At 46.5% G+C, this 26,643-nt stretch overlaps 1 protein-coding gene across 2 annotated transcripts in view; it reads right to left on the reverse strand.

Moving 5' to 3' along the window:
* Positions 1–4,385: 4,385 nt before the first annotated feature.
* BLM (BLM RecQ like helicase) overlaps positions 4,386–26,643 on the reverse strand; it is a 63,068-nt gene continuing 40,810 nt past the window's right edge. Inside the window, exons 15-21 of one of the 2 annotated variants that reach the window (XM_068991387.1) lie at positions 24,873–25,063; positions 20,473–20,620; positions 14,282–14,481; positions 13,630–13,822; positions 10,821–10,943; positions 8,635–8,836; positions 4,386–4,682 (exon numbers count right to left, since the gene is read on the reverse strand). In XM_068991387.1, coding sequence (XP_068847488.1) covers positions 4,505–4,682; positions 8,635–8,836; positions 10,821–10,943; positions 13,630–13,822; positions 14,282–14,481; positions 20,473–20,620; positions 24,873–25,063 — 1,235 coding nt within the window. In that variant the 3' untranslated portion in view covers positions 4,386–4,504. The remainder of the gene's footprint in view (positions 4,683–8,634; positions 8,837–10,820; positions 10,944–13,629; positions 13,823–14,281; positions 14,482–20,472; positions 20,621–24,872; positions 25,064–26,643) is intronic. The other variant, XM_068991388.1, reaches the window with a different exon arrangement.

The following is a 26,643-nucleotide window of genomic DNA, read 5'->3' on the forward strand; positions in this document are numbered from 1 at the left end:
CTATCACCACCTTGGGGCACAGGGCGGCTGTTAACGATTCCCATGCAGATGAGACGCTGAGGCTCAGGAAGGCCAGCGGGCTTGCAAAGGTCACTCAGCGTGTGTGAAACGAGCGGGGCCGCGGGGCTGGGAGCCGGGACCAGCGGTGATGAGTGGATGGTGGTCCCCCACCGCCACCTCCCCCAACCCGCCGCGGTCCCCCGTGGCGGAGCGTGAGCAGCTGCAGGTGGCGGCCCTTGGGGCTGGGAAGGGCGGCCCGCTCTCGGCTGTAACTGTCAAACCACGGCCGCCACAGACGTTCACACTTCCGCCTTGAGGTTGATGGGGTTCCCTGTCCCTCGGGTCACAAGATGCCTGGGGCCCTGGCTGGGGAAGGGTGCTGGGTGTGAGCGGGACTCCAGCCACAGGGCTCGTTCTCAGACATGCCTCCTTCCAGGCTAGGGTTCCAGACCTCTCCTCCCGAGAGCAGTGAAGACCACCAGGTCCCGACGCCCACCGCCTGCCCAGAGGTGTGTGACTCATTCCTGCCCCTCAGAGGGGACCCGCGTGCTCTGCTCCCACCCAGAGCTGGGCCAGGGACCCCGACCTCCGTGGGGGCTTGAGGCTCCTGCCAGCAGCCCAGTCCCTGGCCGTGTGTGGGGGACCCAGGGGGACAGACGGAGGCCCACTGTGGGGGCTTCCATATCCGGAGTAGGCTGAGGGGCCACCCTAGTCACTGACGGTCACCACAGCCTCTGTGGGATGGGGCACCCAGCAGCTGAGCTGTGATGACACCAAAACCCCATCATCCACACCTCTGAGCAGCAAGGACGAGCCTCAGACCCTCCTCCCTGCTTGGGAAATGCCTCTCTGCCCGAGGGTCTGCAGACTCAATATCCGGCTTCTGCCCAGCCTCTCGTCCTGTCCTCTGTCCTCTGTCCAGAACAGAGGCCCGTGGCCCACTCCAGCCTCCGTGGGATTTTGTTCCCTCCTTCCTTTCTCTCTTGCCGACAGGGAACATAGGCCTGGCTGAGGAAAGCTGTGCTGGGGGTGGAGAGGACAGGAGAGTAAGTGCTTTTGGAAAAGCAGGAGCTTTCTAAAGGCCAAGGGTGCTGGTCTGAGCTGCTCTGGTGATGCCTGGCACAGCTGTAGAAGCCGAGCCCTTGATGCCTAGCCAGTTGGGGCTGGGTCCATGGCCTGGGGAACCTAGCAGGGGCTGGTTGAGGCTGGGGTCCCCGAGCATGTCCCACCAGCCTGCTTCTCCAAGTCCTGTCTGTGCAGCCATGCGGGGGATGTGACTGCTCTCCTGAGGGAAAAGTGATACCTCTTGGGGTCTCCGCTGAAGGCCCAGGGGCAATGGCCCCCTGCTCAGAGGCCTCCACCAGGGCGGGAGCCCCAGAGTTCACTGAGATTCACCCCACCACCAACCCAGACTGCTGCTCAGAGGAGAGCCGGGTTGGGGACCCAGCAAGCTTGTCAGCACAGGGTGGGCCCTGGGGGCTCCGAGCAGCTCCAGGCTGTAGGAAAGAGAGGCAGTGTCTTGAGCAGAGCAAGGGGGCCTGGACCACAGCCTCTGCTTCCTCTTCTGGAGAAAACCCACAGTTCAGCTGTGCTGGCTGATAAGCTCCGCTGCTTCTGTGCCTCGAGCCTGCCCCAAGGTTCTGAAGTCTTGAGCCCTAGGGTGGTCCTTGGGGGTTTGGGAGGGAAAACGGGCTTGGAGAGGAGGCTGGATTGTCCAGGGAAAGAGCACAGACCTGGATTCCTTATAATTTAGCATCAAAACTAGAGCACTTTCAAGAATTGAAAGGGAGTTGTCTTAATTATTATACCAGGGCAGCAGATACCAACTGGGACTCCTAAGGCAAACCGAGACGTATGTTACCCTACTTACTAGCATTTCTGAGCTGTGTGCATTTGGGCAATTACATAACCTCTCTGAATTCCAATTTCTGCATAAAGGCTGATTCTGTGTGCTCGCCTCCCAGGCTGGTGGAGGGAATGTTGTTGTTTAGTTGGTAAGTCCTGTCCAACTCTGTGACCCCATGAACTGCAGCACACCAGGCTTCCCTGTCCTTCACCATCTCCTGGAGTTTGCTCAAACTCATGTCCATTGGGTTGGTGATGCCATCCAACCATCTCGTCCTCTGCTGTCCCCTTTTCCTCTTGCCCTCACTCTTTCTCAGCATCAGGCTGTTTTCACATCAGGTGGTCACAGTATCGGAGCTGAGGGATTAAAGGAGGCCATTGTTATGTGAAAATGCCTGAGCAGCCCTCAGCATAAACTGGGCTCTCCATGTTTGTTCTCTTTCAGTGAGGAAGGGGGCTCACTGAAGGGAAGGAAGGGAAGCAGGGACCTGTCACTTTCTGGAGGGGGTCCTCATGGGGAGGGGCCAGGAAAGGCGCGTATGCAGCTGGACAGTCAGATTCCAGTCTTTGCTATGCCTTCCCGCAGGGTGATGGTGCGGCCCCAGCACTGCCCCATCCTCAGGCCAACCTGTCCCTGGGGACGGGGGGCCAGTGAAGGGTCCTAGGCTGCAACTCCCTTGTGGACTTGTCCCCTCCCCTCCCCCCAGGTGGTGGTCTTTGGTACTCATGGAGGACCCCTCCCAACACCTGGCCTGAAGCGGCTTTGCTTTCTGCCAGAGGTCCCAGTTTTGGTTCAGAGAAAGCCTGTGTACTTCTGTTCTCTGAGGGTGCCCTGTATGAACACAGCTGTGTTGTCTGGGAGGTCCAGGAAGAATTTAAGGAGGCTGCCTGCATTTCCTGCGGCTGCTCCTGGGGACTGAGAAATTGACCAGAACCTGTGCCAACCCAGCATTTTGAACGAGGTGGCAAGGTGGGTGTGGGACCTGCCTCTGCCCCTTGACCCCGGGCAACCCTGTCTCCAGGCCCCAGGTTCCTGCAAGGAGTTCTTCCTCTGAGCTCGGTGACAGGCATGGGTGGTGCTGCCCTGCTCAAAGCCTCTGCATTTCACCCCAGGGCCCCCAGGCAGCACCTTCACCTGCCCCCTCCCCTCCACTGCCCTGGGAGCCCCTGAAGGCACAGTGGGCACTGCGGAGAGGACAATTAGCTCAGAGTCCGGACAGAGGTGCCCAGTAGAGGACTGAATGAGTGAGGTCAGAGCTGGGAAGCAGCCCAGTGTGTGGCACACTCTGCATGGAGGCTGCCCCCTCATCCCGTCCCCAAAGCCAGAGCTGCTGCAGGTGGAAGGGGCCACCTACTGCTAGATGCCCACGTGCACGGCTAGCTCTCCAGGGAGGCCTCAGGCCAGCAACAGGAACCCTGCAGTCCAGACCACTGGCTACTTTGTTCTCCACTTCCTCCTCTCACCCCGAGGAGGCTCTTCCGGCCACCTGAGTCGGGACTTGCCGGAAAAGTGCTTTCTGAAAAGGTCAGCTCTGGAAGGCATCTGGAGCTAACAGCACATGGCCCCCTCAGCAGACTTCTGCCTCCTAGTCTCCTCCATTAAATGAAGGCCCAAGGCCTCAGTGGTAGGGGGTAGGCATGCAGCTCCGAGGGCGACCCCTCGGGGTGGGTGCAGGGTTGGCCTCAGCATCGTCTCCAGGCCAAGGCCACAGACTCCCAGCCAACTCCTTCTTTAACAAGTTTGGCCCAGGGCAAGGGCTCCCCAGCTCTATCCTCCTGACAGAGGTCAAGAAGTGGGGTACCCAACAGGTGTCACCAAGATTACATGATAGCTGAGAAAAGAAGTCTCCAAAAATGAGGGGCTGGAACTGCAAGAAGAGGTGCCAAAATTCCACTGTAAGACTTTCTGGCTGATCAGCCAGTTCAGGGAGGGTCTTGACAAGTAAGGCTTCTTTGATGCTAAAGGAAGACACCAGTATTAATACATGTTTTCACAGAGAACTTCTGACCCTTCTCTTGCAGACCCCAGATTTATCATCTAGGGCTGACAATTTCATAGGCAAATGAACGGCAACTTGTTGTTCTAACTGATATTTTAAACAGAGGTGATTGAGCATTTTTCACATATTTGTGGGCTGTTTGCATTTCCTCTTCTGAGAACAGCTTATTCACATCCTTTGCTCATTTTTCTACTAGCTCGTCTCTTTTTTAATGATTTATAGGTACTCTTTATATATTATGGATCTGACCCTGTGTGGTGCATTTTCTCCCCTTTTCCTCTGTCATCTGTGTATTAATGTTGTTTATGTTGTCTTCCACAGTTTCACGCTGTCCCGTTTGAATCTTTCCCTCTGGCTTCTGTGTTTCATGTCGTGCTTGAGATTTCTCTCACTGAGATGATTCAGCTGCTGGTTCAGACATTCTGGGAAACAACGGCCACAGCATTTGCAGTGGCAGCAAATTGTGCATGTGTTTCAAAAGAAAATCAGAAAATGTTTATTGAAAAAAACCAGAACTGTCACCCCGAGCATTTATTTAAACATTAATAGATACGGGTAAAAATTTACAAATGGTATAACGAAACTAACAGCTTTATATTCACAGATGGTCAGATGCTGACAAACAAGAAATGAGATCTATGTACATCGAAATTTGGTTGTTATGAAAATGCATATGAAGGCTTCAGAAACGGTCTATTTATAGGCTTTGGTGGAGCCATAATCCCCAATTTCCTACTGACTCCTGATGCTGCTTGAGAACCAGGCAAAGTGGAACTGGGTCCGATTATGTTGGAGGGTTTAGTTTTAGAAGGTATCCTTCGGCAAGTGTTGGACCCTCTAAAATGTGACAAAGAAAAGAAAATTAAAATGTCAAATAAAACCAAAAGTCAACAGTCATTTTTCTCCTAACCTGCATTATTGTGGTTTAGTTGCTCAGTCATGTCCCAGCTCTTTGCGACCCTATGGACTGTAGCCCGCCAGGCTCCTCTGTCCATGGGATTCTCCAGGGAATAACACTGGAGTGAGATGCCATTTCCTTCTCCAGGGGATCCTCCTGACCCAGGGATCAAACACGTTTCTCCTGCTTGTCAGGCAGGTTCTTCACCACTGGGCCCCCAAGGAAGCCCTTTAACCTGCATGCACTTTATAACCCATGCTTTCCCTTGGTATGACATGTGTCTCCATTTCTGGCCTATGATGGCCCTGGGGTGAGGTAAGTTTCCTTTGTAATTCAAGGAATAAAGGACTGCTGCCCTTTACACAAACTTGTCCTAGACGTGTGTTCCTAAAATGTCAAGGCCTCTCTGACTTGAGCCCAACCCCAGCTGCCTTCTCTTTCCTCTCGTCTTTCCACCTGTCCCTCCAGACATCTGAGCTGAGACTCTCATTCCCCACCTACTCCAACCATACAAAAAAGTGACAGCACCTCGTCTTAAGGCCCCAGTGCCTGGACAACAGGCATGGTGGAATGACTGCACTCCCACAGCCCGGAGGAAGGGAGCTTTGTGGGTGGGTGGAGGTGGCGTGGAGCAGAGGGAGCCTTCTCCTGGCCAGGTCAGGCCCGCCAGTCTTGGGCAGGCTGCAGACGTGGTTCCTGGGCGGGAGCAGTTTGGGGCTGCCATGTCTTCATCAGACCCTGTTGCCAGCGGCTCGCTCGCTTGTCTACACTCCAAGGTTTGCCCGCTCTCACCTTCCACTCGCTACCTTTAAAACAGGTTGAGGAGACCCTGCCACAGTCTACTACAGAGGCCTTCCAGACCTCACTTCCCCCACTGATCTGAAGATAACAGCTTTTCTCTCCCCACCGAATAAACTGTTAAAAAAAAAATATCACAGGGCCAGTGTGTTTACAAGGCTAACAGCAGGCAGCATTTGCCATAGAAGCCTGTCCCTAAACCAGTATTTCCCGTCGTCTTGCAGCCAGGCTGAATTCCTGCCCAGTGTTAATTTCCGGTCATCAGGGCACTCAAGTGGCCTTAGAGGGCCCGGTGTCAGGGCCATCAGTCTGCTGATGATATTTTGGTGGGGCTGAGTGAAAAGTGGTTTTTCAGCATTTTAAAACTCTTGCTCGAGGGCAGTTTTACTGCAGAACTGGTAAAGATCTGCGAAAACTAGCAGAGAAGCAGCCTTAAATCTCCCTATGCTGATTTCCTGCTGAGAAATTAAGCCCCGAGAGAAAACCTGCTGTTGATATTGATTTACAGAATGAATCTGCCAACAGCAGCCTCCATTTTCACCAGAGCCATCCATTTCACTGCCACTCAGGGCCCAGAACACAACCAGTGCATTGTGTGTTGTTTGGAAGATGTGAAACTCTGCAGGCAGGGTGGGGAGGTGAGGGCGCTGGCAGGGAGCCACGCTGATCCCGTGGCCGCTCGGGGCCCCAGCCAGGTGAGCGGCCCGGACACGTGGGGAGCCACCACCTTGCAGAGTGGGTCAGTGGAAATGTGGAGAACTGGGCACGGAGACAGCGAGGCTGCTACAGGGTAAAGCACTATTACACAACTGCTGCTTTTCACCAGCAGGGACGAGCAGAGAATCCTGCCGTAAACACACAGGGTAATTAAAAACCAGCATCAAAAAAAAAAAAACAAAAAAACCCAGGATCAAAACTGTGCTGGCTTTGGGACAAGTGTGAGTTTCTCTGTGCTGCTGTGTTCAGTCACTAAGGCGTATTTGGGACACCCCACAGATTGCAGCCCACCAGGCTTCTCTGTCCATGGGATTCTCCAGGCAAGAATGCTGAAGTGAGATCCCTTCTCCAAGGGATCTTCCCGACCCAGGGATCCAACCTGCTTTTCTTGCACTGGAGGCAGGTTCTTTACTACTGAGCCACTTGGGAAGGCCCTTACTAGCTTAGGTTCCAGGCCACAGGGCAAAGTGCTTCCCTCTGAAAAACAACAGTTGTGACAACACTAAGGGAGACAATGGTCTGCTTTGTTCTAAAGGGCAGCAAGAGGAGGTCATGATGGAATCTCCGAGGACCATGTGCAGCAGTGAAAGTGCTCTGGGCAGGCCTGGGTGAGCCAGTGTCCGGCCCCACCTGTGAGAAGGGAACAGGCCAGGGGTGCACACGCTTTCCCCAGGGGAAGCTTCAGGAAACCCCATTGTCCCCAGCATAAGTCCCAGGGAGTGGGAGAGGCCTTGTGAGGTCTTCTACTCTGTGTGAGTGCCTGTGCAAATGAGTGTTTCCCAAAATGGGGAAATAAGTGAAGAAACTAAGAAAACGTCCCCACGGAAGGGCATTGGTGGGTCACCTGCACATCAAAACCCACAGAAATTACTTAGCCATAAAAATGAATGAAATCCTGCTAGTTACGACAATACGTGTGGACCTCAAGGGCGTGAGGCTAAACGAAATAAATCAAATACTCTATGAGCTCTCTCATAGATGGAACCTAAATATATACGAATGTTTAAACCAAATTCATAGGTGCAGAGGACAGACTGGTGTGGTGGCTGCAAGAGGCATGGATGGGGTGGGGTGTAGGATAAATGGGTGAAGTTTAAAGTTTAAATATAATTAAAATAGATAAATAAAACCCACAAAGTTAAACTAATATTTACTAATGTCTTTAATTTCTGTCCCCCGACAGAAGGATTAGCACATACAACATGTTTGTTTGCAGACTTAAGGAGAAAATGACAGCTTGTTAACACTGCCTTCTTTTCTCTTCTCCACTCAATTTTTGGTCTTTATTAACCTGGAAGGAAAAGAGGTAGAAAAACTACACGAGGAAAACATGATAGCCTGCACAAGCTTACTGAGTTCCCTCTTCCTAGGTTTCTGTTAACACCGATGGGAGGGTCGCCATCCCACCAGACCTGACCTAGAAGGTGAGGGCAGAGGACGTTCTTGAAGATGGAAAAGAGCAGGGAAATGATGAATAAATACAAACGCTGTTCAGATCATCACCCTGGACCTGACGGCAATGCTTTGTTCTGCCTTGGTGAGCAGACAGCACCCCAACACTGGGGCATCCCAGCCCGGGGGCCAGGCAGACGTGCGAACAGGGAGATGGCAGGGCTGGACTGACCTCTGGGGGGTTCCAGTCATCGCCTCTTCTCTGCTACCCTGCTAAGCTCGGGAGGCTGGCCTCCCGGCTGTTACCGAATGACAGGGGTTGTGCGGGGCCTCCAGGTGGATGCCCTGCAGATGCTGCAGCAATAAAAGTGGTGTAGCAAGTAGTGGCGGGATCATAAGAGTCATGAGGAAACAAAACCCTTTTGTTTATTCAGCTAGTGTATGACTTACGGGCTTCCCTGGTGGCTCAGTGGTAAAGAATCTGCCTGCCAAGCAGGAGATGCAGGTTGATCCCTGGGTCGCAAAAATCCCCTGGAGAAGGAAATGGCAACCTACCTCCAGTATTCTTGCCGGGAGATTTTCATGGACAGAGGAGCCTGGTGGGCTTACAGTCCATGGTGTTGCACACAGTCGGACACAGCTTAGCAACTAAACAACAACAATATGGTTTACAGTATTTTAGGTGGAAAAGACTCTTCAGTGCAAGTGTAAAAAAAAAAAATTTCCCCCTTTGAAGGTAAGGTCAAAATTGGAGAAGCTTTTTTACAAACTAGAAAACTTCAGTGATAGTCAACCTAGGAGCAGATATAAAAATCTGAAACAAAAAAAATTTTTGTTTTGGATCAGAGCTTAATCCTGATCCACGAGTTGGACCAGGCAACATTGAACAACGGCTTATTTTAATGAACACTTCAAAGCAAAGCAGGGCAGCCCCGCTCGCTTCTCCCCTCCACCCAACACTGCAGACAACGTGGCAGAACTTACCCTTTCGTCCTGGAACCACTGAAACCAGTTCTTCTCCTCTTGGCTCTTTGGGAGGCTGACATCCTTTTCCTCTTTCTTTCGTTTCTGGTTTTGTTTGCAAAGTAGTGAGAAGATACGGGTGCTTCCTCATCCGACTCCTCAGGAGTGTTTTTTCCGGTGCCTCTGCTGCTGGAGGGGCTTCTCCGTGGGGAGGTGTCCTCAGCTACAAACGGACAGCGCAGACGGTTACTGGTGCTGCCGTGCTGACGAGTCTACGTGCAGACTCACAGCGCCCAGGGCGCAGTTCAGCTGAGGCCCTGCTGTTCTCCCGGAGCATCCCGCCACTTGGGTTCAACCACCCCACAAGAACCGTGCTCTTCTTTTATTCCACAAAGCCCACAGTCATCAATGGCAATTCAGTTTTAAAGAACGGGGGGTCGGAATTCATTAAGAAAATGTGTGATGCTCTCTAACTTAACTAGAGACGTCAGGTTTATTAGCTCACTCTCTGCAGCCCAAGTCCCTGCTATTGTTTGTGCCATTAATCCTGTTAAGCTCTCTGAAGAGTAGAAAGTGCGAACTAAAAGACAATTTTTTAGTTTACATATGCTGAAAAAGACAAGCCCAATGTAAGGGAAACATGACTATGTTCGCACCTCATCTTTAGAGTGATAGCTACTTAGTAGTGAGTGTCAGAAAATTCTAGACTGTATTTTACTTTCCTTTGCATAATAGCTGTTAATAGTTCACATACTGTGCAGGAAATGGGCCTGTACAAAGCACACATCTACAAAGAAGATGGTAATTTCCGTAGGTATTTGCAATCCAAGGCACTCCCAAAGCCTGAAATATTCCCACCAGCAGTGACTGGGTCTTCATTTCTGAAGGTACTTCTGAAGGTACCCTGCCTCACTGCGTGGTAGGAAGGGTGAAGAGTGCAGTCGTTCCAGCGTAGGACTTCAGGAAAATGAAAAACCTTGCCCATTTCCACCTCCAAAATGGGTGTGGGGAAGACCCTGGCGGTCCAGTGGTTACGACTCTGCCCTTTCACTGCCCATGGGTCTGGGTTCAGTCCCTGCTTAGGGAACTAAGAGCCCATAAGCTGCATGGCATGGTCAAAAATAAAACAGGTGTATAAGGACTGAGTGACTCAAAATGGGCAAAGCTCTTGGCTCAGCATCTCTCCCTCAGTTAGTGGGAGTGGTCGTCACCGGCGATTTCTGCCGAGCGGCCCTGTCTGACATGGGTAAAATACCCTTCCAAACAACGTGCTGTACTAACCAAGCGTTAAGTTCCCACCAAGAATTCAATGTGTCTGAAGTAAGGCTTTTATGGAATAATGACCATACTGAAGAATTAACGAGAACCTGACTCTTCTGCTTCGTGCCAAGGGATAAAAATGACTGTGGAGAGACAGAATGCGACTTGCTCATTTCTTACCCCACCTCCATTTCCCTCAGCCCTGGGAAGGACTGGAGTCACAGAACAGTTCACTTGGCTCGGATGCATCACAATACCCTGGAGCCAGGCACCCTACACCTATCGCCCACAACAGTCTTGGTTCTCGATTTCCCCTGCATCCACACTTTCTATCGCTTGAGGTGAGAAGTACAAGTGATGAGTTCTGTAATTAGAGGTGCTACACGACAGGCCTCACGCAACGTCTGGGAACGTCCATTAAGGATGCACTCGCTCGGGCAGCGCCTTTCAACGCTAGTGACAGTAGAGGCTCTAGCGTTCCAGCTTACATGTTCATTTTCCAAAACATTTCAACTTAATCTTTAGACATGCTTGTCGGATAACACGTTCCTTCCTCAGATAAGGAAAGTGAAACAAGAAAAGGTTATTCGTGGCCTGCCAAGGATCACAGAGGAGGATGCTGACCAATCTGCAATCGGCACCCAGGGGCTCCAGGGTCCTCAGGCGCTTGCTTTAACAGAATCAACAAATGCTGGGCCCACAGGCCTCCCATTGGGTCCTATTAGCAGGTCTGCTAACTGGCACCCCCAGGGGACCTAAGCACCAGTGTTCTCTATGAAGTGCCTGGCACCCCACCGGGGTCTGCTCCGAACACTTGGATGTCAGTGTGACGAGGTGTAGGAAGCACTGACACAACCCAGAAACCACACAATTCTAATCCAGTGAGAGGCACTGCTTAACATTAAAAGAGGCTTTTGGAAAAACACATATTTGGCTGTATACTGAACCTGGCAATGTCCACTCAGAGTATTTCTGTAATATTGGAATCACTTCAGCACCATATTTTTCCAGTTTGTCTTCGGTAACACCATCAATTTGAAGCAAAACCTCAGGATCAGAAGATAAAGATTCTGTACATGGGCATAAAATTAGAAATTTAAATTACCACCCAGAGAAAACCCACTGGATTTATGCTCATTCACCCATTCAGCGCCTGTGTGTTAAGTGCCAACTGACTGCAGAGCGCTGGGTACATGGGCCAATTTTCTACAAAGGCAGCTAGTGCCAACGGAGGCAGCAGACAGGCCCAGAGGGCAGGAGCCCACCGTCGCATTCCAGCAGCAAAGGTGCGTGGTCAGGGCAGAGAATAGGAGGGGGTCGAGGACGTTGGGGCGAGCAGAGTCAGGGGGTATCCGGTCTTTGCTCTCACCCACGGTTCGCATTACAAAGACGAGTCTAGTTGCAGTTATGGGGATCCTTTGTTTGCAGAGAAGGCCCACATTTGTGCTCAGTAAAGCCTCAAATGAATTCTCACTGCCCCCTCAACCCAAACCTGTCCTTCCTCCAGCCTTTCTGCACGTGGGCGAGGCAAGTAGGCTGTTAAGAGTCCTCTGAGCCCAGAAGGCACATGAGTCTTACAGCTAGACAAGTCTGTCTTGTAAATACCACTCTGGCTGCTGTATGCAAAATGGACTGTAAGGGAAAGAGGAGAAACGAGCCTCGAGGAAGCTGCTCAGGCGCAAGTGAGGATGCTATGAACTAGATGGAGAGAAGCAGCAGATTTGGACCTGGTTTGGAGGCTAGGTCTGTAGGATTTAGTGATGCACTGGCTACGGGGAGCAAGTGAGTAATCCCCACACATTTGAGTTGAACAAAGGGTGGATTTCAAATCCGTGATTCTCGCATCATTTCTACATTTACAAGAAAAAGAACAGACCTGTGGGACAGACCGGGGGTTAGCAGAAGATAAAGTTAGGGACACAAGGAGAAATGCCAATCCCTGGAGGTTTCCTGGTGGTCCAGCGGTTAAGACCCTGTTTTTCCACTGCAGGAGGTGTTTGATCCTTGGTCATGAAACTAAGGTCCTATATGCCTCGGGGTGTGGCAAAAAAAAAAAAAAAGAAATGCAAATCCCTGATAGAGCTTGTACTTTATCTGAAGAACTGCTGGAGCTTTAAAGAGTACTTAGAAGATTAAAATGAGTATCATGTTTATATCTGGAGTTAAGGAGTCCAGTTAAGAAACTTCACTGAGAACCTAGGAATGAAATACAACATTTTATTGATTCTAAGATACACACTTTTTTTTTTTTTCTGCACTTTGGCATTCCTGAGGTCAAGCTGCATCTTACCAGTGCAGATGGCCAGATGGCAGCTGTCCAGCAGCTGTCACTGCCTATGCATGTGAGAACACAGTCACAGCATCAGTCACCACCACCACTGCAGTGCTGGTTCCCCACATGTTGAGTTTAACTGCACGTGAAATGTCTTCAAAAAGACTAGACTGGGATGAGCACTGAGAAAATGATGTGGGGACTTCCCTGGTGATCCAGGGGTTAAGAATCCACCTTTCCAGGCAGGGGACACGGGTTCGATCCCTGGTCAGGGAACTAAGATCCCACATGCTGCGGGGTTGAGCCACAACAAAGACCCAGTGCAGTCAAAAAGAAAAATCCTAATAATAATTAAAAAAAGAAAATGACTGTGAATGCAAAAAAGCTCAGACACGGAGTAATGGGGAATAAATGTGGCATTAACAAAGCAAATGATTTGTTCTGGAGGAGATGACAATTTCATAGTTTCTTGTAGGCAACAACCAAGTGCTTTACATGACTTGTGTTGCTAAGAGACGTGTGCAAGGCCGTGGACAACTTTCTGGTATCATTAAGAAAACACCACCATCACATTGGAAGGGGTGATGGGGATTTTGATAAAATTGGGGGGATATAGTGGAACGTGCTGGAAAGGCTGTATCACTAATGTCCCTGACGACATGAGGGAAAAACAATGACATGAACAGCTGAGTCAAAAAAAAAAAAGATTCAGAAGAGTCAGGCTTTAATAAAAGTACTGTGTCATTAATTAGCAGAATTTTTTTTTTTCTCAATAGTCCATAAAATAACAACGTGTCATCTTAGAGTTGATGAGATACTATAATGACCTATGGTGGCCAGAGTGGGAATGGGAGAGGGAAGGCGGTGATTATGGGTTTTTATAAAGGATAAGCATGGAAGGAAATGTACACTCATCAGTCAACTACTGGCCAACTTATTTTCCAGGGACTTTACTATAAGAACTTTGGGTGGAGCTATCTGAAGCCATGGGGATAATTCAGGTCAGCAAGTACTTATCACAAAATACTTAAGACACAGCCATGTGCTAGGTCTGGATTCGGAGAAGCATAAAACAAAATCTCTTTTCATAAGGAACTTATGTTTTAGGAATGTGAAGCTAAGGTCTTTACGAAAACAAAACAAAACCGTGTGCATAATTCGTTAAACATAAGGCAGGCAAGTAATGCACATAAAGTCAGTAAGAGACACCTGGTATTAGCAATTACAATTATCCATATCTTAACATGCAGCATTAAACCAAAGTACAAGTTTAAATTATATTAACACCATATGTCTGCAGAACAAAGTACTGTGTTTATCTTCAAGAATATATTTTATTTCAAGAATGAGTTTAAATTGTTTGAGCTTTCAATTCAAAAATAAAAAAGACTGATATATACTTATGCTCTTGATGAGTTCTTTATCAAGATTAACTTTTGGCCCATTCATTTATGCTGTACAGCAGGAGACACAGACATACCAACCTGCGAGCTTCTTGAGAGTGACGGTATTAAAAATATTAAAGTAGTGGACGCCAAAAACTTTCCCCAGAGATTTGCAGACTTCTTTAAGTTCTCCAAGACATTTCTTAACCACCTCTTCCCTCTGAGACACCTTTGCCACTAACGCCTTTTGTTTTTTCACACTGCTGGAATTTTCCGTTTCCATAAAGTCTACCTTTGTGAGAGAAAAACAGAGCGCAGCAGTGGGTGTGTGCATACTTGTAGCCAAACAGAGGCTTTATTTAATGCTTAATTACATTTCTTGGGGGGAGGGTGGGTATTTCTATGTCAAGTAGATAGTAAGTCTCTTGGGAACAGGGGCTGTCCATTCTCCATCTTCATATTTCCAGTGAGAGCATAGAAAAGCTTTGTAATAAATGTTTATTTAATGAATATATGATAATCTAATGATCTGATAGCCCATATGATTCATTTTGACAGGTATGACATTACTTGGGCTCAAGTTTAAGATCTCCTTCTAAACTAAGAAGAACAAAATATGTTCATACAGGGCAGTACATATAAGTTCAATGTCCATCAGCTCATCAGCTTAGGAAAAGACACTTTAACTCACAGTAAAATATTTCTATCTACTCTTTGGGAGATAATAAAATCAACATTTAAAAAATCATACCTTTAAATGCCCATTTAGTACGGTTTGTGCTTTACTTCCAAGCATCACATAGGCAATTGGTTGATCATTGGCATTGATATATAAGTCTTCATCCAAAATCCTGTCAAGTATCAGTTTTTTAAAAAGTCTTTCGGCGTTGTGTCTTGAATAAGTAGATCCTTTTCCAAATATTCCTGACTGAATTTTTGCACTCTTACTCCCTGGCAAGAAGGTACAAGAAGTTAGACTAGTAAATATAGGTATATCATAACTGAGGGCTTCCCTGGAGGCTCAGATGGAAAAGAATCTGCCTGCAAGGCAGGAGACCTGAGTTTGATCCCTGGCTTGCGAAGATCTCCTACGGAAGGCAACGGCAACCTACTCCAGTATTCTTGCCTGGAGAATTCCATGGACAGAGGAGCCTGGTGGGCTACAGTCCGTGGGGTCCCTAAGAGACAGACATGATTGAGCGACTTTCCCTTTCACCATAACTGTAACAAAAGACGCTAAAAAAAGTCATTTATGGGGACTTCCCCGGTGGTCCAGTGGTTAAGAAGCTGCCTTCCAGTGCAGGGGACATGGGTTCAATCCCTGCTTGGGGAACTAAGATTCCACATGGCATGGGGCAACGAAGCCCATGAGCCACAATGAAGAGCCTGCATGCCACAGCTAAGACCCAGTGCTGCCAAATGTATTTATACATATTTAAAAGTCATTTATGGACAGGTCTGGATAAAGGGATAGACAGCTCTTCTTCAGGAAAACCTATGGCACAAACAGACACTCATTTCCATAAAGTAAGAATATTTGAGTAGAATTCTAAAATAATTTCATGTACTTCTCTTTATATAACAGGTATTGACCAAACACAGCAACAAAATTAAATTGGTCATTTTAGGATGTTGCATATACAGCTTATAAAATTATATGACACCAAACAAATCAAAGACAAAGTTTATGTCAACTTTAACTTTAGCTTCACATCACTGTCGCTGTATTAGGATGACTACGCATTGTTGATCTAGTTCCAAAAAAATTTTTTGACAATCAACTTTATAAATATTATCTCTGATCCTGCGATGAAAGTGCTACTCTGTTATAATCAAAGCATTTAAGTCTACACATTCTGTCATCCTCACAGATGAAACCTAGATAAACTCCAAAACAAGAGCATAGCATTCCATGAGGCCATGTACTTCCCTCCTCCCCCAGGGGGCTGACTGAGAGCTCCACACCAGGCTGGATACTTGGTTTCACATCCCAGCTGCTGTAATGACAAGTGTCTTTTTTAAAAATCATAAGCACAGTTATTTTTTCTTTAATAACAATCTATTTATGAAGGTTGGAGAAGGAAATGGCAACCCACTCCAGTATTCTTGCCTGGAAAATGCTATGGACAGAGAAGCCTGATGGGTTATAGTTCCATGGGATGGCAGGAGTCAGACAAGACTTAGCAACTAAACCACCACCACTTAAGAAGGTGACATTGATTATAATCAGAATTAACAGCTATATTTTGTAAGGCTTTAGCTCTATTGTAACAGCTCCAAATAATTATGTTACTGTGAATTTCAGATGGCTTCTGGTCACAGATGCTGAATGATCCAAGTTTTACTTCTTCAAGTGATCTGGACATAAAGGACTACTGCTCTGGTAAAGGACGGGGTGACGTGGACCCAGTACTAGTGCTGAGGGTAACTAAGAAAGCTGGATGAAACATAAACAGTTTTCTTAAAAACATACAAGAGCTGATGAGAAACTGAAGCATGTGTCAGAAAAATGTCTAACTCAGCAATCTTTCTAGGACCCTACATGGAAGCTACAAACAGAGACGCAGGTGAAGGTGTACTTAAAAGGCTATTTATCACACCATTGTGTACACTAGAAAGATACTGAGGTGGCCAAAAAACTCACTTGGGGTTTTCTGTAAGATGTTACGGAAAACCCCTAACAGACTTTTCACCAACCCAATATGTCCTAAAATAAAACTATTTAAACATATTTCATCAATATGATAAAATTAAAAACTACTTCAGGAGAGTAAAATAATTTAAAAATGCTTATATGATTAAATAAAAATGATAGGAACTATACATTCAATATGATAAATATGTGATTGTGAGCAAACACATTGAAATATTAGTAGTTTTGTTTTCTGGAGTTTGTATTTTTCAGTTTTCTACATGTCATAATGTAGAATGATTATGTATCATTCTTATAATAAACTGCTTAACCTACAACCCTTTGTGCTCCCAAACTAGAAGGCAAGAATCCAGAAAGGGGGTCCAGCATTAAAAGCTGCTCTGTCCTGAGAATTGTGTGGATCCAGAAGAAACAGCTTAGAAACTGAGCAAACCATCTCCCTTCTCCAGTGGAGGCTACTCATTGTTTAATTGCTTTATAGATTTTAAAGTAATACATGTACATAGGAAAAAATACAGTACAGGAGGGTTTGTAATTAAAAGCAACATTCCTCTATTCTACCCTTCCCCTCCCTAGTCTCACTCTTTTCCAAGTCAATCGCTTTTTTAAAAATTTAATTTTTTTTTTGGCTATGCCATGCAGCATGTAGGATCTTAGCTCCCTGGTCCCTGGTCGAACCCCGGCCCCTGCAATGGAAGCGTGGAGTCTTAACCACTGAACTCCCAGGGAAATCCCAAGGCAATCACTTTTAAATGGCTTGTTTTCAGCTCTTCTGGTGGTTGCCACTCATGTAACCCACACTTCTGCTGTCATTCCAAGCCATCCATATACTCCCCTTTTGTTTTTATCTGTTTATTGGTTTTGCTGGGTCTTCACTGCCGTGCGAAGGCGTCTCTAGTTGCGGCGAGCGGGAGCTACTCTTTGTTGCGGTGTATGGCCTTCTCACTGCAGTGACTTCTCTTGTGAAGCACAGGCTCTAGGGCTGAACCCACACCCTAACAGGCCCGAACAGGCTCTAGCGCACATGGGATCAATAGTTGCAGCTTGAGGGCTCTAGAGCACAGGTTTAGTTGTGGCACTTGAGCTTAGTTGCTCCACAGCATGTGGAATCTTCTTGGATCGGGGATCAAATTCAAGTCCCCTGCACTGCCATGGCAGGCGGATTCTTACCCATTGTACCACCAGGGAAATCCCTATTTTTGCTTACTGCACTTTCATTCTTACATCACCAGGATTAACAACTATATCCTGTCCTGTTCTCTAACCACGTTGAAGTCTATAAGTTGACTGCCGCTTATCAGCAGTGTTTAGATTAGGACAAGCTTCCTTTCCCACTTAGAACTCCTGACTCTTGTGCAACTAAGGAGGATGTTCACTGTATCCAGACAGATTATTTTGTACATTTTATCAATTACGCAAAACGGTACGGCCACTTCCTTCATTTCTAGTTGACCTCCGCTCTCTTGTAATCTTTTCCCCGGGGTTTCTAAGTGCCTTTCTCCTTTTGTTGAGAAGTAACATTTGTGGCCTTTTTCCGTCATCAAAAACAAAAACAAATTCATTTCTTGTTCTTTCTCTATATTGCTTGGGACTTATTTTTCCGACTTTCTGTTAACAATTTGTACAGACTGCTTCAGGATGAGCCCTTGGAGAAGGGCATGGCAACCCACTCCAGTATCCTTGCCTGGAGAATCCCATGGACAAAGGAGCCTGGCGGGGGCTACAGTCCACAGGGTCGCAAAGAGTTGGACACAACTCACTGACAGAGCACGCCAGTAAAGACTGCTTACTGTGACTCTGGGATTTCTTCTCCCTGGACCCATGGGTCTGTTCCTGTTTATGGTATAGATCACATCATCTTCTTTGCCTGCAAGTCTCCAGGGTTGCTGGTATTAATATGATGTCCTTTTGGTTTTGGTTGTTTTCTTCTTTCCAAAGCTTTTGGGAGTATCTCTGAAGGGGTTCAGAATATGCCACAATGGCATCAAAACTATTCTGAGCAGAAGGTATCTGAGTTCCTGAAATCTATCTGCCAAAAAGCAGACACTCCCCAAAGAACTCAATTGTCTTAAATCCTACCCCCCGCCCCAGCCCCAGAGCAACCAGAGAAGACTGACTCTCATCATCGGAGGTGAGAACTTTCCATGCAACACCCAGACCCTGTTACAAAAATGATCACGTCCCCCCACCCCCCCATCTTTCTCCTAAGGGTCTGTTTATGTCCCCTCCCCCACTACTCCCCAAATCATCTGTTTCCTCCTAACCCTTCCTGCCTCTCCTTCCCCTATTAAAATGGTAGCTAAGCCTCAGATTCTAATGGCCCCTTTGAGTCACATTTTCCATGAACTCCCATTACATATCTGATTAAATCTGTCCTTTCTCTTGCTAGTCTGCCTCCCCTAACTGTAAGAGAATGGAGAAAAGGCTTTTCCTCCCTAACATCTCTTTACTCTTGGTATTCTTTTTTAAAATTATCTTTATTTTTTTACTCTTGGTATTCTTAAATCTCATCTTATAAAGCATTTATTTTGCATTAAGCAGGCTTTTTTTTTTTTTTTTCTTAATTTAAATGTTGGCACACCACACAGCTTGCGGGACCTCAGTTCCCTGACCAGGGATTGAACCCAGGCCATGGAAGTGAAAGTGCCAAATCCTAACCACTAGGGAACTCCCCCAGTGGGCAATTAAGGCTTTTCTCCTTTTCTGAGAAATTTCCTTTTACCGTTGGTTTATTTCCTATTTCAAAATTCTGTCAGATTTCACATTTCCTAAGAATTGATCTGTATTTTCGCTCTCACATTTTCCATACATTTTTGCTGAGGTCTTCAGAAAATTTTCTTGATGTTGTCTTCCAGCCTTTCTACTAAATTTACTTTGTCAATCATTTATAATTTTTAACAGCTTTTTCTCCATCTTTGTTTCTTTTCCATACAAATGAAAGTTGTTCAGTCATGTCCGACTGTGACCCCATGGACCGCAGCCCACCAGGTTCCTCTGTCCATGGAATTCTCCAGGCAAGAATACCGGGGTGGGTTGCCATGCTCTCCTCCACGGGATCTTCCCAATCCAGGGATCGAACCCAGGTCTCCCGCACTGCAGGTGGATTCTTTACCATCCAAGACATCATAACATTCTATTATTATTTATCTTTGTGAAGATACTAATGAAGAGTTCCCCTTCCTGTCTCCCCAGGAGTACTGCCTATTTTCTAAATTATCTCTATCCCCAGGATCAAATATGTTACTTCTTTGGCCTTTCTCTCTTTTTTCTTTGCGGCATGTAAGCTCTCAGTTAGGGCATGTGGGCTCTAGCTCCCCGACCAGGGATCAAACCCGGATTCCCTGCACTGGGAGCACAAAATCGTAGCCTCTGGACCCCCAGGGAGGCCTCTGGCCTTTTCTTGACTGTCTATTTATATTTACTCTTCAGGGACCAGATCAGACTTTTAAAGTGGATTTCTTATTATTTTGTATCAACACCTATTTCCCCCCAAATTCCTCCCTTGAAATGGGATGTCCAGTCATCAGGTTTGTTTTAGGGTAAATGTGCTGGGTAGCCCCAGCTTGGCTGTCTTTCTGCTTCTCAGGCAGTCTGTCTATCTCTGTTCTAGAATTGGTTACAGAGGGCATTCCATGCAGTTCTCCTGTGAGCAGACTTCCTCCCAACTGTCCCCTCCTATCTGGAGCTCCCCTGCTTTCACGTCTACCCGTAGGCCTCTAAGCCTCCAGGTCTGGGGCCTGGTGACAATGGCATTCCGCCTAGTTGACAGTCCCTTGGCCGTTGCTTTCTCCTACATTTATTTGCTCTGTGATTTATCGAATTTCATTCCATTTATCAATATGCTTCCATCCATTTTGTAAAAGATTTTTAAAACTCCTAATCTGATGATGGTCTCTTTCTGGTTCTCTATGCTGTTATGGATTGAATCCTCCTTCTATTTCCTCGCTACTATTTTAAAAGGGCCTCAAGGAAGAAAAAAGAAGACAGATACTTAATGCTCAAGCTGCCGTCCCAAACTAGAAGCCCACTCACTCAGATGAAACTGCATGAGCTCTCTTATTTTTTTTTTCATTTGTGAAAACTCATTTTAGTGACTTATATAAATTCTATAAAAATGACTGTTATAATGCATAAAATGGCTTTTCTTTCATTACTCTAAAAGGCTTTTATTTTAAAGCCCTTAAATTCATTAAGAAAACGACAATAGAGGTGTTTCTATGTAGCTGTAATGACTTCTTTAATGTTCAATTTTAATTGATGTAATTCAAACGATAAAACAGCTGACTTACCCAAGAAAATGTCGACCAGCATGTTCATAGTAAACCTCCCAGAAGGACCTATATGCTTTATATTTCTTGTTCCCTGAGATGAACTGTGTTCTTGAACAAATCTTACAATATTTTTCACATCATCAGTCACATCTTTTGTCTTAAAGTCCTATGAATAAAAAGAGATTACCTTTTTACATTTATTTATTACCTTTTATTGTTATCTTTATAATTAAGATAATACCTAGATTGCTAGGGTTTAATACTAACTGAAATAGTCCCACAACATGCCATTTCCATACTAAAACCAAGACCCAAAACTAAGCAAGGTGCAAGTGTCCTTCTTTTCTGCGTTTTCACATTAATCGTGCGTCTAGAACAACTGGCAGTCTACGGTATCTATTCCATTAGTTCACAGACAGCTATCGGACAGCACTCTGCGGGTAGAAACAGTCTTTTTTTCTCCAAATCCTTCATGCTTTCTCTGCCACTTACTGTATGGTGACCTCTGGAATGAAACCATTGTCTAACCATGCGAATGTATGAGTTCTGATGTCCTTTGGGTCTCTGGTGCCACAGTCAATCCTTTTTGTTACTTCCAGTCAGTTTCCTTTCTCATAGTCCTCAGTCATCTCCAAACTCTGCCAACCACTTTTTCCCTTTGCTCTTTGCACTTTATTTATCTTCTTTTTTGGCTTGGCCGGGTCTTCACTGTGGGTTTTCCCTAGCTGCACTTGGTGAGGGGGGGCTCCTCTTCACTGCAGCGTGCTGGCCTCTCACTGCGGTGGCTGCTCTTGCCGCAGAGCGTGGGCTTCGGTGGTTGCAGCACAAGGGTTCAGTGGCTGTGGAGCCCGGGCGTGGCTGATGTGCAGCATGTGGGGTTTTCTTGGACCAGGACTGAACTCAAGGTTCCTGCACTGGCAGGTGGACTCGCCCACTGGACCACCAGGAAAGTCCCCCTGCCTTCCTCTTGAAGCCCCCATTACTATGTGATATTTTACTCTCGTCACATCACAGCAATGCCGAGCACCTGCAATTCTCAGAAGTGGCATCGTGCTTCTGTATAAGCAGTCCCCCTACCTGCTAATCCTTGCTCAACCCCCACAGTCCTGAAGACAGGCGGGTTTTTCATCCTATACTAACAACTGGTAGTGATTCTGAGGCTCTATCTGGCATTGTCACGAGAGAGTGCCCCCATCACTCTCTCCAACCTGACTCCTGCCTTAATTCTTGGTGACTTAGTACACAGAAATGATTCTCCCACATGTTGGCCTTGGGCAACTTGATCTCCTGTGCTCTAGTGATCCCATTCTCCACAAATGTCGGCCACTCACTCTGATGGTCACACCTACTACCTTAGTCTTACTAATACCAGCAACGCTCTGTTCTCTGACCATCACCTCTTATCTTTCAAACTCTGGCCAGCTACTATGCTGACTCCAACAATCCACCGGGACTGCCCAGCCACTGATCCACACCCTTAGATGTTCTTTAAGTACTAAGATATTCAGTTGATATCCCAGAGCCAATCTCTCTCTTCTTTTTAAAAATTGTAACACCATCTTTCACACAACACCTTCAACTCCCTTGCCCTTATGTCTCCTAGTTTGACAAACACATTACATCCCACTCTCCACCACTTCATGCCTGTAGCTACACCTGGCTGGAGAAACACATGGACAACTGTGCTGTTTTCACTTTTGACTTCATGGCTTCACCGACTCGAAGGGCATGAGCCTGAGCAAGCTCCAGGAGTTGGTGATGGACGGGGAAGCCAGGCGTGCTGCAGTCCATGGGGTCGCAGAGTCGGACACGGCTGCTGAACTGAACTGACTTTCACTTTCGACACAGGGCCACAGACCTCAAGTGCACCCTTTGGTGATCATGACACGTGTGTGGTCTATCCTTCCTCCATTCTCTTAGAATGGGAGTCAGCAAACTATGGCCCATGTGCTATACACCTGCTTTTGTAAATCAAATTTTATCAAAATACGACCACGGGAAATCGCTGTATTTATTGTGCTTTATGTCCCCTTTCGGGCTAAAATGGCAGAGCTCAGTAGCTGGGACAGAGACTGCCCACAAGGCCTGGAATGTCTGCTCTCTGGCCCTGTAAGTAAGTCTGTGGCCCCTGTCTGATTTCACACTCTTGCTTCCTGCACACTCCTTGCTTCCTACTTTGCTGAGGAAACGGAATCGGCGGGAAGAAAGCTTTCGCAAACTCCCTCCTCTACATCTGTCGTTACAGATGAACTATCCAGGCTCCTGTCTGAACCCACCTTGGTGCCCTCGACATGCTCCCAGCCTCCCTCGCCAACCCAGGGACCCTGCTGCAGCACATCTTCCTTCCACACACATCAGTTTCCATTCTCTGTAGGTGCGTTCCTTTCAGCACACAACTACAGCATTTCTCCTGTCTTTTCTTGACTCTAGCTCCCCTGGCAGCTATTGTTTCTCTGTTCATCCCTGAAACAAAACTTGAAAGAATTTTCCATAAGCACACTGCGTCCAGCTCTGCCCCTCTCCACTGAAACTGGTCATGTCCAGGTCCCGTATTTCTGTGGGGCTGCGTTCATGGGGACATCTTGGTCCTTATGATACGGGGCTTGGCAGCAGTGCGTGACCAGGTAGCACTCCCTTTTCCCGGAAGCTCTTCCACACTTAGTTGCCTTGCTCTCTTCCTGCCTCACTTGTTCTCTTTTCTGGTCTCCTTTCCTAATTCTTCCTCTTCTCCTCTGGCTCTTGAAGTACCAGGGCTGTAATTTTCTTCTCTTCCATGTAAACAGAAACCACTGAAGATTGCATCTGCTTTCATGACTTTCAATTCAACCCCCAGGCCAACCACTCCTAGTTATGGTATCACCAGCCTCCTTTCAGAATTCCTGAATCTAAGACAAGAGCGGCTAACTCACTGTGCCCCAGGCCAAACTCCTGATCTTCCCTGCCAATAGGTCCCCTCTGCTGAGGGTTGCTCCACTTGGCCAGTCTCTCCGCCCTCCAGATAATGCTATGGCTGGCTGTTACCTTTCCCCTGACTAACTCTTAGCCCCGGGCAGGCTTGTGAATTCCCTTGCTATCTCTCAAACACACAGGCACATCCCCACCCCAGGGCCTTTCGTCTTGGCTCCTGCCAAGAATACCCATATTTGAGAGCTGCTCAGCTAAACTCCCCTCTCATCCTTGTAATAGGACTTCCTAGGGCCACTGCCGCCTGAATCCCATTATCATTCCTGACTCCTAATACTGCTGTACTTTTCACCAAGCTCTTCCCTCTTCAAAAGACCCTGATACCGGGAAAGAAGGAGGGCATGGGGAGAAGAGGGCGACAGAGGATGAGATGGTTGGATGGCACCATCAACTCAATGGACATGAATTTGAGCAAACTTCAGGAGATGGTGAAGGACAGGGTAACTGGGCTGCAGTTCATGGGGTCTCAAAGAGTCGGACATGACTGAGCGACTGAACAGCAACAATTTCCCTCTTCACATGTACTTATAACGTATATTGTCTTTATTCAGCCCTCCTCTGCTTGAAAGTGAGCTCCACAAGAGTCAGGGATCTTCATATGTTGTTTGGTGATATATCCCAAACTCCTAGAACAGTGTCTATCACAGAGCAGGCACTCAACAAATATTTGTTGAGTGAGTGAACAGATTAGCAACATCTACAGAGTGGGGCGTGGTGGGTGGAGATGGCCGGGAATCCAGAGAGACAGAGTAAGTTGCCCTCTGCTCGGCTAGTGCTGCCTATCTGTAACTGGACTTTTAACACAGTATCACAACGATATGAATACAAACATGTCTGTCTCTCCTGTCTGCGAATCCCTAGCACCTTACACAGACATTTCAAGTAATACATAAAACAAGAAAATGCTCCATAAACTGTGAAGTAGAGAAGACAAGGATTGAATTTAACCACCTCCCAAGGTTGTTTTTATGAGAGATGATAGCAAACTCATCTCGAAGGTATTGCTATTATTCTTTATAGTTTTTTAAAACCAATTTACAGAGTAGTCTAATTGATCTGAATTCAAACACATAACTATACTAGTTATAACCCTTTTGAGAATTGGATGCTTAAATGTAATTACAATTGAATGGAAATTATTCTAGCTGCCCATATTGGATCTCTCTGGAAATTTATAGATTAACGACATTTCTAAAATATCCTATAATCACTGAAACAGGTACAGTATATATTTTTTAAACAGGCTTTGAACTCTAAGGGTATGTCACAGAATTATTATCAAAACATTTCTATTTCCAAATAACATGAGGAGGAATCCACTGTTCCCTTGTTAAACTCCTTAGGGCCGACTTTACTGCCGTCTAACCTGTATCTAACTTTTCTAAATTAAGAGAAGAAAAAAAAAATCTTGGCAATTTCCTTATTACAAAGAATTTAAAACCTGCTTATTTTACCTTTGTTTTACAGCAGTTATCACATGAAACATCTGGGTATTTCTTACAAAAATGAGGATTAAATTCATTTTCGCCAAAGTAAGCCAAAAGCTGTATTCTCCTACATTCTGTTATATTTTCACAGTAATGAACCATGCTATATAAATTATTGAAGTGGGTCTCTCGTGTATGACGGTTTCCATCTTTTTCCACTAAAAGAGATGAAGAACATAGTAAAACATACTTATTAAAGTAGAAAAATTGAATATATCACAGAAGTATTTAAAACAGATTCCTATAATTCTAAATATTTACATTATAATTAACTGAATGTTTATGTTCATCTCCAAGATTTATCTCAAGAGAAGACTCCTGAAAGTTCCTTGGACAGCAAGATCAAACCAGTCAATCCTAAAGGAAATCAACCCTGAATATTCATTGGAAGGACTGATGCTGAAGCTGAAGCTCCAATACTTTGGCCACCTGATGCGAAAAGCCAACTCATTAGAAAAGACCCTGATGCAGGGAAACACTGAAAGCTGGAGGAGAAGGGGATGACAGAGGACGAGATGGTTGGATGGCATCACCGACTCACTGGACATGAGTTTGAGCAAACTCTGGGAGATGGTGAAGGACAGGGAACCCTGGCATGCTGCAGTCCAGGGGGTTGCAAAGAGTCAAACACAACTGAGGGACCAAACAACAACAACCAAGAATTTAGTTGTACAGGAATAAACACAGGTTGTCAGGAGTAGCTGAGAACATTTTGCGTCTCTTCACTATTCCCAGTGGTAACTGTCTGAACTGTATTTACTACGGTTATCAAGACAAGCATCAACTAGACCTAGCATCCAGAGTGAGCAGAGTCTGGGGCTGTGGCAGTGGGCTGTGCATCTCCTGGAGTATTTGAGATCAAAGTGGTGAAGCCATTGGTTCTGAAACTGTGTGCGAAGGACCTCCTGGGCCAGGGTGGGTGCTGCAACGAGTACACATGGCTGCTGGTCGATATTTTAAACTCAAGGGAAATACAGCAACAACTAACATCTGTTGAACTCCACATACACAACGAGTTTGGGCTAGTTCACAATGAGCTTGTTGTTTAGTCACTAAGTTGTGTCCAACTCTTGTGACCCTACAGACTGTAGTCCGTCAGGCTCCTCTGTCCATGGATTTCCCAGACAAGAATACTGGAGTGGGTTGCCATTTCCTTCTCCAGAGGATCTTTCTGATCCAGAGACTGAACCTGCCTCTCCTACATTGGTATGTGGGTTCTTGACCACTAAGCCACCAGGGAAGCTCTCATGATGTGCTACTTTTCTTCTGATGATCTTGTTATTGTTTTTTATTTAATTTTCTGTTTTCCTGGCCATGCCAGGCAGCATGTGGCATCTTAGTTCCCTGACCAGGGATCAAACTCTTACCGCCTGCACTGGAAGCATAGAGTCTTAACTACTGGACCACCAAGAAGTCCCTCTAAATGACATTGTGAAGTTAAAACTTTGGCAGTTGCTAATGAACACAATTCAGTCCAGTTCAGTTCAGTCGCTCAGTTGTGTACGACTCTATGACCCCATGAACCGCAGTACATCAGGCCTCCCTGTCCATCACCAACTCCCGGAGTTCACCCAAACCCATGTCCATTGAGTTGGTGATGCCATCCAACCATCTCATCCTCTGTCATCCCCTTCTCCTCCTGCCCTAAATCTTTCCCAGCATCAGGGTCTTTTCAAATGAATCTTTACCTCCAAAAAAATCAACCTGAAACAGGAAATGAGGGTGGTAGCATCTATTC

The sequence above is a fragment of the Capricornis sumatraensis genome, chromosome 19 (assembly GCF_032405125.1).
Source record: "Capricornis sumatraensis isolate serow.1 chromosome 19, serow.2, whole genome shotgun sequence".
Classification (NCBI taxonomy): Eukaryota; Metazoa; Chordata; class Mammalia; order Artiodactyla; family Bovidae; genus Capricornis; species Capricornis sumatraensis.